Source organism: Carex rostrata, chromosome 23 (assembly GCF_964058835.1).
Source record: "Carex rostrata chromosome 23, lpCarRost1.2, whole genome shotgun sequence".
Classification (NCBI taxonomy): Eukaryota; Viridiplantae; Streptophyta; class Magnoliopsida; order Poales; family Cyperaceae; genus Carex; species Carex rostrata.
The window spans coordinates 7,336,984-7,348,746 of NC_135940.1; the positions used below are offsets into that span (position 1 = coordinate 7,336,984).

At 34.9% G+C, this 11,763-nt stretch overlaps 2 protein-coding genes across 2 annotated transcripts; one reads left to right on the plus strand and one right to left on the minus strand.

Annotated features, from left to right (window-relative positions):
- The first annotated feature begins 920 nt into the window (after positions 1-920).
- Positions 921-6,046, plus strand: LOC144575122 (hydroxyproline O-galactosyltransferase GALT6-like). Its single transcript, XM_078325241.1, has 8 exons — positions 921-1,368; positions 1,795-2,250; positions 3,365-3,600; positions 3,977-4,264; positions 4,413-4,541; positions 4,635-4,808; positions 4,920-5,027; positions 5,474-6,046. The coding sequence occupies exons 1-8, from the start codon at positions 1,035-1,037 to the stop codon at positions 5,678-5,680; spliced, it is 1,932 nt and encodes a 643-aa protein (XP_078181367.1). The 5' UTR covers positions 921-1,034; the 3' UTR covers positions 5,681-6,046.
- Positions 6,047-6,937: 891 nt separating this feature from the next.
- On the minus strand, positions 6,938-11,214 carry LOC144575084 (putative prolyl 4-hydroxylase 7). Its single transcript, XM_078325205.1, has 7 exons — positions 10,853-11,214; positions 9,212-9,269; positions 9,016-9,120; positions 8,860-8,917; positions 8,347-8,522; positions 7,580-7,640; positions 6,938-7,457 (listed from the first exon to the last, which is right to left on the minus strand). The coding sequence occupies exons 1-7, from the start codon at positions 10,993-10,995 to the stop codon at positions 7,174-7,176; spliced, it is 885 nt and encodes a 294-aa protein (XP_078181331.1). The 5' UTR covers positions 10,996-11,214; the 3' UTR covers positions 6,938-7,173.
- Between the last annotated feature and the right edge of the window lie 549 nt (positions 11,215-11,763).

An 11,763-nucleotide genomic window follows, 5' to 3' on the forward strand; every position in this document is an offset into this window, starting at 1 on the left:
TTTTTCCTCTTTTTTTCGGCAGAAACAATGGGGGAGAGAGAGGAGGGGCGGCTCAGATGGTGGGGTTATAGTTGGGCAGTGGGGCGCCAGATAGGGGGGCGCCTCACTGGTGTTGTGGGCCGCCATTTGGGCCGGCGCCTCAGAGGCTTTTTTGGGCCGCCCGAAGCCCAGGCGGTCAGGGCATTTTTAAAAAAAAATTGGGAGCAGAGGCATTTTTAAAATTTTGATTTGTTTTAGGGATATTAATAAAAATCGCCGAAATGGATCTTACAAGTTAAAAAATAGATATAATTTTAAAAACAATTGTTAAAGTTATTTATATTCGAATAATCATCAATTATACTATAATTGGAATATGCATGCTCTAAAAATCTCACAAACATACCAACAATCTCAAGATTCTCAGAAATAAAATGGGAAGACATTAGAATTACAGCACTAGTTTTTGAGTTCTTATATGAATGGAATTCTTGCTTTGTTGGCATTTCCATAAAACCCTGCTTTTGAGGAATTCGGATCCAGTAGGGTACCGCACAAGGGAATCTTTTACAATGATTTCCTAATTGGTGGATCCGGACCGTTCTTTTAACTTGGCACAAATCTCAAAGTTCAAAAATATTGCCCCCTATTGCGACCCGAATCTCAAACCGTAAAGTGAGGGTGATCCTCTACAATACAGATTCGCTTTTGAGCTGCACGCGTGACTGGAAAGTGGAAACAAAACAAAATAAATAAATAAATATTAGCCAGAGAGTTCTTCTAGATGTGCTGCAGTGTGATACAAAAATGCCCCTGTTGGAGCTTATCTATTCCTTTCATTTCAATAAATAATTCTACCGAGTAGATTGTAGAAGAACCGGTCCCGCCACAAACGGCTCTTTCTTTTCCTTCTATATTTCTCACTTCCATTTTCTCAACTTCCATCTCTCTTTTTCCTCTCTACTTCGCCGCACTTTTTTTTTTCTCTTCTCTGTAGGCGATAGAAGAGAGATTCCATATAGTTCTCTGTCCATTACACAAGATTCTAGAAAACAATGAAGAAAGGATCAACTCAAATTCTTATCTTTCTCTGCTTCTTCTACTTGGCCTTTCTCTTGTTCTATGAGTTCCCCTTTCTCTCTCACCGGATCCAGCCTATATCGGTCGGAACCACCACAACAGGAAACACAGTTATAAGGCCACTACTACTCGCTACACAAAAGGATACACAATCAGTTGCCTCCCCTGTTCGGCCTCACAAGCTCCCACGCCGCCTCCACCTGCCACATCAGAGCCAGACCACACTCACGGTCTCTTCTCTCCAGTTTAATCGAACTGGACATGTCTCCTCTGGTCTGGAAAAATCTGCACTTGATGCCTGGCAACTTGGTACTTCTTTTTTTTTTGTTTGCTTTTTATGAAAAATTTCATTATACCCCTGCAAAATCCCAAAATTATTGTAGTAATGCAAAAAAATCAAAGAATTTTCGTGTATTTTATTTCTTAGTATTCTTCCTTTTTTCCTTGCATGATAAGAGAAAAAAGTGGGTCATATCATAGTTTGCTTCTAATTTTGGAGGGTGTTTGGCAATTTTATTCATTCTTTATTGAGCATGCACATGGTGGATTTCAATGTTTACCAGGATTATAAAAACAATTTCTCCTGTGTGCACGGAATTAGCATATTTCCAGATTTAAGGTTTATTTATTTATTTCACAAATAATTTTTAAATAAAAGTACCAAGAACAATTTTAAACCCTCATCATTATATATTTTAATTTAATATCTTTTTTTTTTTGGGCATTTTTTCTCAGGTTCCAAGTTGTTATATGAATTAAAATCATCTCCATCATCGGCCTCGCCATTGCCACAGACAAACGAACCTCTGGAAAAATGCCCCGCTTCAATATCCAGCACCGGGGTCCAGTTAAGAGAGCAAAAGAACCTCATGGAGCTCCCATGCGGTATGACGCTCGGATCCCACATAACACTTATTGCAAGACCAAGAGCTGCACATGAAGAGCATGATCCAAAGATAAAAGAATTGAGGAAGGGGGAGAATGCAGCATTGGTTTCACAATTCAGAATGGAGCTTTTGGGGATGAAAATGGTAGATGGTGAAGAGCCCCCAAGGATTTTGCACTTTAACCCTCGGTTAAAAGGAGATTTCACGGGGAGGCCTGTAATTGAACAGAACACCTGTTATAGAATGCAATGGGGTGTGCCTCTTCGTTGCGAAGGCTGGGGATCAACTGCTGGTGAAGATACTGGTAAATTACAACTTTTTTTTTTGTTTTTGTTTTCTCACATTTCCTTTTTCTGTTAAATTGAACTCAAATGTTGGCTTGGTTGTATATTTTACCATTTATCCAACCCGTATTGTATATGATAAGACAGGGTTGGGTAAGTTTTTTTCGTTAGCTTATTGGGTACGGGTAAAGGTAGAGTTATTTTTCGTTAACATAACGGGTAAGGGTATGGATAAAGATTATTTCCTACCCGTTACCCTATACGGTAACTATTAAAAAAAAAAATGAAATTATATATATAGGTATAATATTTATATGGAGATGATGCATGATGTGATGGAGTTTTATTCATGGTCCATATATATATATATATATATCAATTCAATGACACCTAATCCGTTTAACCCGTACCGTATTCGATAAGATGGGTATGACTAAGATTTTTTATTGTTAGCTTATCGGATACGGGTAAAGGTAAAGTTTTTTTTGGTTAAATTAACGGGTAAGGATATAAAAATGCTTACACCCAACCAGTTCCTTACCCGTTGACACCCCTGGGACCATAGTGTAATGTGTTCTTCTTTTTTAACATTTTTAATGTATTGCAAATGGTTCTCTGAGTTGGAATTGGATCCTCTGAGGTGTGACCAGTAATGTGTCTGTTAAGTGGATTATTAGTTTTTAATTAAACTTATTGAGAAGCTTTATTGATAGGGGCAATTCACAAATATTTTAAGAATATTATTGTACTTCACTTTAGTAAGCTGCTTGCCTGCTTCTCTGGATTGCATTTGCAAAAAGTAACACAAAAGAAAAGGCCTCTTTTGCCTTTCTAAAGAGAATATGCCTTACCAAACTCTGGTCAATTTTGCCCCTTATTTTATTTGCCCTTTTCAGTTTGCACTCTGAAGTATGAACCCACTTTCATGATTATGACTTGTGATATAGCTGGTATAATATTAAGTACACAATAATTTCTCATATTCTCTTGATTAAACGTGAATTGTTGAATTATCTCAAAATAATAAAAAAAAACAGATCCTTAAGAAAATATAAATAAGAACAAAATAATAACAAATTTCATTTCTTATTACGAACTTGAATTAATGCATGTTACTTTGTTTACCTTTTACAGTTGACGGGCAATTAAAATGTGAAAAATGGGTTAGCGGTGAAGACTACCTGTCGAACGAGCCGAAAAGTGCTTGGTGGTTAAAAAGGATAATTAAGAGAAGAACCGATAAAATTAAGGTTGAGTGGCCATACCCACTTGTAGAGAAAAAATTATTTGTTCTCACTTTAACAGCCGGTCTCGAAGGCTATCATATCAATGTAGACGGCCGCCATGTGACTTCTTTCCCGTACCGTACTGTAAGTATCATTACTTGGCATCAATTTATATGTAGCCACCAGTCTGACTGTAATTTAAACATTATTTTACTGTTTGTTTTTCCTTGTTTTGTTTGGTGTTTCCTTGCAAAATTGAGGGCAAATTGATCATTGATCTGACATTTAGTTGGTGTAGAAGTTTCGGAACTGGCTAGGAAGTAAGGTTTAATTGTGGAGCTTATGTTTTACAAATACAATTGGGTTGAAGTGGAACATTGCATATTTAACATAAAATATAAGCAAAGTAAATTTCCCAAGGTTATTGAGAAAATTTGGGAAAAATTGCACAGCAATTAGTCAATTCGCACTTATCCGGATTAAATCAAGGCTTAATTACAAATGTGCTTTTCATATTCAGGGGTTTGCACTTGAAGATGCAACCGGGCTCTCACTTGGCGGAGACATAGATGTTGAATCTATATACGCTGCATCTCTTCCCAATTCACAACCGAGTTTTGATCCACAAAATAACCTCGATATGTCGCCTCAGTGGAAGGCACCGGATTTGCCTGATGAACCAGTTGAGTTTTTCATCGGGATTCTCTCGGCCGGGAACCATTTCGCAGAGCGCATGGCCATCAGGAAATCATGGATGTCTTCTGTAAGAAAATCAAAGAACACTGTGGCGCGCTTCTTTGTGGCACTGGTAACAATTTATATCTATTTCATTCTATTAGTTCTATGATTAGTTCATTTTCTATGGTGTAAATTGCTCATTACTTTAAAGATAATCATACTAAACTAAGAATATTACATTCTTTAAATTTCTAACTTGCTAAGTTCATTTTGCGCAGAACGGAAGAAATGAGGTGAACATGGAGCTTAAAAAGGAGGCCGAGTTCTTCGGTGACATAGTCATAGTTCCATTTTTAGACAGCTATGACCTTGTGGTCTTAAAGACCATTGCAATATGTGAATACGGGGTAAATATAACTCTTGTGTGTTCCATATTAGGGTAAATTTTTTAAAATAAATTTATGTATTTTTGTTTATACTCATCTAATTCATTTTTGTAGGTTCGAGTTGTTTCTGCTAAGTATGTCATGAAATGTGACGACGACAACTTTGTCAGAATCGAGTCAGTGATGGGTGAAGTGAGAAAAATACCAGAAGGTAGAAGTCTGTATATGGGAAATATTAATTATTACCACAAGCCTCTACGAAATGGAAAATGGGCTGTGACATATGAGGTAATGATTATTTTTTTCATTTACATCCAATGCAATATGAAGATTATGTACTACATCATTTCTTATTAAAATTATGTTATAACTTCTTATTTTTTTCCACTTTGGTTTCAGGAATGGCCCGAGGAAGATTATCCACCCTATGCTAATGGGCCGGGTTATGTCGTATCGGCTGATATTGCACGTTTTGTTATATCAGAGTTTGAAACTAACAAGCTCAGGGTAAGAATTTACTATTTCCAGAGTAATAATTTTTGTCATGTCATTGTACTACGTGTCAGATAGATATTCATCTCATCTTCCTGGTTTGCACAAATACCTAGTCGTATGCTTTAATTCCTTATTATTTTATCGGCTGGGGTTTGGTATTTGATGGGCGAAGTAGAATCAAACATATATTGGGAGTCCATCAGATAAAAATTTTCAGGATGAGTATGAGAGTCAATTTTACGGCACCCAAAGTATTTTACTCTAAACTATATATAAAATCATGTATAAGCACATAATTTTTGAAAATAGACGGGTCAATTGAGTTTAATTCCATGTAGATCCACCCTGGTAACAGCCTAATCGATTATTATGCTATTTTATTAATTGAGTTTAATTCCATTATACTACTAAATTGTGATGTGGTATTGGAAATTTAATGTTTGTGATGTGTTGTGCAGTTATTCAAGATGGAAGACGTTAGTATGGGCATGTGGGTGGAGAAATTTGGTATTACAAAACCGGTACAATATATTCATAGCTTCAGATTTTGTCAATTCGGTTGCATAGACGAATACTATACCGCACACTACCAGTCACCACGTCAGATGATTTGCATGTGGGAGAAGTTACAAGATGGAAATCCTCAGTGCTGCAATATGAGATGACACGGAAAATCCATCGATCGATTGATTGGTTCATTGGTATTCACATTTTGGGACGAAGAGCACACGACCGTGTGCTGTATGTTAGGTACAGTATATCAATGTGTCGATGCCATCTTAATAATTCATTTGTTATTCATTAGTTAGAGTTTAGAAATAGTGGTAGGACAGGGTCGTTCCACAGCAGATTCACTTTACATCAGAAAGTATGATTTTGTTTTTTGGTTTCTATAGAACTCATTGTTGTATATAGAAAATATAATCTAAAGTTTATCTGTGCTGAACTGCTGATTATATGTTATTATAAAACTAACACTGTAACTAAGCGGAGTATTTTTCTTGTTAGAATGGAGTGAAGTGGAACCACAACACAAAAGACAAACGAGTCTGTGGTACTTTGCAATGGGCATATAGATCCGTACTATGGATTTATATTTTTACTTTGGAATGATTTTCTAACTATCTAAAAAGTAGTAAAAAATTCTAAAATATTTCAAATTTGATTGGAAAGTACATTTCATATGATGATCACATTGAGTGGTTCAGATTATTTGGACTTTGAAAATAGTAATATAAATCCATAACACTGACTGGTATGTTGTTCATTGCAAAGTACCATAGCCTCACTCAAGACAAATACATAAATAAAATAAAACAAAACAAAAATGAAAGAGAAAATGGGAGGGGTAGACTAGACAGAGATAGTATATATAGTATATATATATATAGTTGTTTTTTATTATGTCGGCACCGTTGTGGATACAGCTTCCGTTGCCAATACCAATACCTTTGGGAATAGAAATAGTCGGCTTACTCTCAGCAATAGTCATTAAGCAAATCAGTCAGATTTGGCAAAAAATGGGGCAAGTTTGTGTCAATGAAAAAGAAATTTGATCCGAGAAAACTCTTTATCTCCAAGACAACAGATATTTTCCCTAAGCAGTAATTTAGGAGGGCTAACTTTCATTATTTATTCATCATTTTGGAATAAGAAAATTGTGTAGTTTTGCACCATTTTTTTGTTTCTTATTTCGAACTATTGCATAACAAGAATAAAAACTTAAGTTTTCTTGTTATTGCTTCTATGTTTGTTTTCATTATAAGTGTGAACCCTATTCAAATTTGTACGCAATTTACAGTTTAACGAAACTATTATACAAACCTCATACTTAATTATGCTCTTGAAAGAATTGAGTTATCTACAAATTTACTTCAAGCATATATCATTGCCGCAATATTATGGAATACACTAAGACATTCTGCGTCAATATTTAGCACATGCTTTCAATTAACACAGTATACAATTGCACTACCTCAAACTATCTCATCAACTCTATCATTTATACAACCCTAGCATATGTAGAAAAAGCCGAAAAAAGAAAAGAAAAAATAATAAAGAAAATAATATCTGGCAATAATCATATATAAAGGAATATTTAGCGTTGTCGTTCACTTTTATTGTACCTCGTCTTTCTGTACCATGTAATTGTGCCAATTTATGATTCTTTATCTGATGCAATCAGCTCTTCACAATTCTCGCGTTCACTGGTACATACCTTAGTAGCACCAATGCTTTCTGGGTATGTTTTAGTACTAGTCTCTACATGTGTCTCATGAGAACTGTTTCCCAAACTATCAAAAGACCCGACGCGAATCCATTTTGGAGCCGACCATTTTTCACCTTTTAACACAGGACAGCTGGCATGGAGACTCTTGGGATCTGGTACGCCATTTGGATGGAGGCTATAGAAAAGCACAGCATCACCTTTAACTGGTTTCACTGCATGGAAGTTAATACTTAATGTTTGGAAAGAAGGAGACATCTATGAACATTCTATTGAGCATAAATGTGAATGTCAAGAGTCTTATTTACAACAGATATGATGTGATTTTATTAGGTACCTGCAAGACCTCCTTTTGCACAATCAGAGAACGTGTTGTCCTTAGGCTGAGACTCCCATCCCTAAAAGAAGAAATATATCACTGTTATCTTAATATATTACAGTCATGCTAGTTCCAATAGCAATGATTTCTTTGTGATTAAACGGATAAATTATGGCATCATTAATCAGGCTTTTCATAAGATGCAAGTGTCTAACAGCATTGCCTCTCTTACTGGTACAATTATATGTCCCCATCACCATACTGTATACTAATACTGATGAAGGCGAAATTTGGAATATTTTGGTTTTCTAATTTGATCATTTGTTCTTATCGATTAATCATCCTATAACAACCCCAGTGGAGATGGTATCATTTTAGAAGAGAAGCATTTTAGCTCTTGCTAAGACAATTACTACATAAATCAATGCAACTAATTATCGGTAGCATAAAAAATAAAAACAAATTAAACTCATACCATCAATCTCAGCAAGTTTCGTTTAGTACCAGGACCGCTGAATTATTCAGCGGTTGAAATCTGGGTTATGAGAGACCTGTTTTTTTTTTCAAAAATGATACATAGATTTCAACCGCTGAATTATTCAGTTTTCGTGATAGTTTCGTATTAAATGAAATTTGCTGAAAAAGATGGTATGGGTTTAATTTTATTATTATATTATGCTACTGATAAAAAAACTGGGCAATACTGTAATCCTAAATATACACAGTATAAGTGACATTCATTGAAACTAAAGTAGAAATAAATAGCAACCAAACAAAACACGTACCTCAGCATCAGGAAACACAGTTTCGCCACCCATCTCTACATCTGATAGGTACATGAGAAGAGTGGCATACCGATGGCCACCGCGTGCTTGATTGTGCTTGTCACTGAAATAGTCAAAATGTGCATCATACTTCTCAGTTATCTCATAGCGCAAAACCTGGATGTTCTCAGCATTCTCTGTTCAACAAAATTTTTCAAAACGTTAGACAAGGCTTATATGAGTCCAAAAAAGTTTAATAGACAAACGGTACATCCTAGGTAACTACTACTGATACTGATGCTCCCTTGTCTTTTGATAGTATTTACCTGGTACAGATTGGGCAGAAATGGTATCAAACTGATACAGGTGCTTATTGTTACGGGAACAGAAACACAAGACTGAAAAGTCCTTGACATAAAAGTTAATTTCATTTGGAAAGAAACATTTAGAACCAGGTGTAATACCTGAGTGATACATACATAGTTACAAGTGACAGATCAATGTATTATTGGCTTTTGGAGATAATAACTATACCTTCTGGAAGCAAAGTCCAAGTTGCAATCCTCTTCTCAATTCTAGCAATAACTTCATCCTTCAAAAGTCCAAAACTAGGACTTAGATATTTAATGGTGTTGGATTCAAAAAGCTAATTTGTGATCTAAAAAGAGAATAACAAGAATTTAGAAGTACCTGACGCTTATCCAAAAACATGCCAGAGCTTGTTCGTACTTCACTCATCACGCTGTTTCCAGACTCACTATCTACCACCATCGATTTCCCAAGCTTATTTTTTGACTGTATCAAAAAGAGAAACCACAAATCAATCAAATAATAACATATCTTCGTCCCTTTTATCAATTAGAAATTCCAAAACAAATGAACTTACCAATTTTATAATGTGATCACACTCCTCATTAGAAAGGAAGCCCTTGTACAAGAAAATCCTGAATAACCAAAAGAACCATATATTTTAGAGAGAAAAAACTTATCCCAGTAGTAGACAATTTTGTTATTGTTAATCTGATACTGGGAATTAATGAGCATACTCCTTCAACCATAAGCAGACAATACTTCAAAAATTAAACCCTCTAAGTAAACAATTAATCTGAATCATTCAACATGATCTTCATAAGAAAATGTACTTGTAGATCAAGTTTTATATTTTTTTAGAAACTTTTTACTATTTTATTTTATAGGTAGAAAATCACAGCTTGTTGCTTCTCTACTACATCGAGTACACTAGAAACGATAATATGCGAGGAAAAAAGAGTAGAGTTGATCTAAAATTTCTAGACCATTCAAAAGTAAGAGTGAGTCTATGGTACTATGCATATCACGGGTTGTTACTGTGCTACGGCTCTATATTTGATTTTTCAAATTCTAACGGTCGATTCGAACCATTCATCTTGTTCTCCATATTAATATGTGTTTGGAGACCAAATTTTATATTTTTTGAAAATTTTTTACTATTTTTTTAGATATTTAGAAAATCACTTGATCTGAAAATTCTGGACCATCCAAAAACAGTGATTTTCAATAAATCTAAAAAAATAGTAAAAAAATTTCAAAAAATGTAAAATTTGGTCTCCAAACACATATTAATATGGAGAACAAGATGAACGGTTTAGATCGACCGTTAGGATTTGAAAACTCGAATATAGAGCCGTAACACGGTAACAAATCGTAATATGCATAGTACCATAGACTCACTCCAAAAGTAATGATTTTTTTACATATCTAAATAGTAAACAAATTCTAAACAATATAAAATTTAGTCTGTATGCACATTTTCATATGGAAATCTTAATTTCGATCCGTAGTACAGACTAATCTGTACTATGCATAGCACCGTACCAGAAATAAATCTGCTGTGATTCTAAAGGGATTGCAGGACCATGTGATTCCAAATCTAACATTTCACTTTTTGGAATGCACAAATTTCAACAACACTTATTTTTTAAGCACGAATCTCTAGACAGATAAATGGATGGATTTGAAATAACATGGTCCTGCAATCCCTTTAGAAATCACAGCAGATTTATTTCTGTACCATGGTCTCACTCAAAAAATTATATATATATGAGGAGGGTTCAAATGCCTCCATTTTTTGTGCCTCTATTTTTAAAAACTTTAATAATTCAAAATTTAAAACTTAAAAGTCAAAATAAAACCGTTGGATATGATCTACATCATTTTATCTATGAACGTGTAAAAAATTATGACATTTTAATTTTATTTTGATTGTTATCAAGAGTTTGTAAAAAACGTACTAATTTGGATGATTTCTAGACGTTGATTTTTGAACTCATTGATTCACATAAAAACAAAATTGAAATGTGATAATTTCTTATGAGCACATAGTGAAAATAAGATAGATCAAATCTAATTTTTTTATTTTAATTTTTAAGTTTTAAATTTTGAGTTATTAAAGTTTTTAAAAATGGAGGCACGGTGGAGGCACAAAAAATAGAGACATTTGAATCCTTCTCTATATATATATATATATCAGAAAAAAAAAAAAAATTACCTGGGTTTCCATGAGAGAGTGACAATATGACCAGGGTTAAAAGAACTCGGCGCCTGAACCGTTTGGCGAGGGAAGAACCAAAAAGAAGGGATGGCAGTGATGGAGAGGAGAGAGAAGACAAGAAAGACCCAGCGGAACTCCATTTTTTGCGATAACGAAGGAGGCAAATGGGAAGAAGAAGTAATAACATCGACATTCTAAAATGGTTGAATTCGAAGGGTTTTAATAGGAGTATAAAAGGGAAGAGGAAGAGAGAGAGAGAGAGAGATTGCCATGCCCATAGGATCATTTTCCATGGACTCTAATTGTTTTTCCTTTTCTTTCCTCTCTTGCCCGGTGTTTTTTCAGGCAGAGACACAGAGTGAGAGCAAGTCGCGTTGTTGGGTAAAAATATTAACAACTTTATTGTAGTTTCATGCAGCGCACAGACAGTAAAGTCGAAAGGGAAAAATATATCACTTATGCTCTGCTGGAAGGCAAAACAGCACTGGTAATATATCATCTACGCTGTTTGTTTGGTGGAAGAGTGGTTTTTGACTTTTCAATTTTGAGATGTACCGTTGTATGCATTTTCTTTTTCCCCGAACTTGCCAGTAGGCCGTAGGATTCGTTGTACGCAATTTATTAACAGCGGTAATCAGAATAAGTAATTAACATCCCTTATCGCTCATTCGCTCTCTTGCCGTATTCCTCACAGAAAAAGAAAAAAAAAATGTTTTCTATCAAATACATCATCTTACGGCCATTTTTATTAATACCTACAAAAAAAAAGTTAATTTTAAAAATACCCCTGCCATTTGTTTTTTTTCAAAACTGCTCCAACCGCCAGACCCACAGGAGGCCCAAAAACCCACCAGACCGCCTCCTGCAGGAGTAGGGGCATTTTTAAAATTAACTTTTTTTTCTAGGAT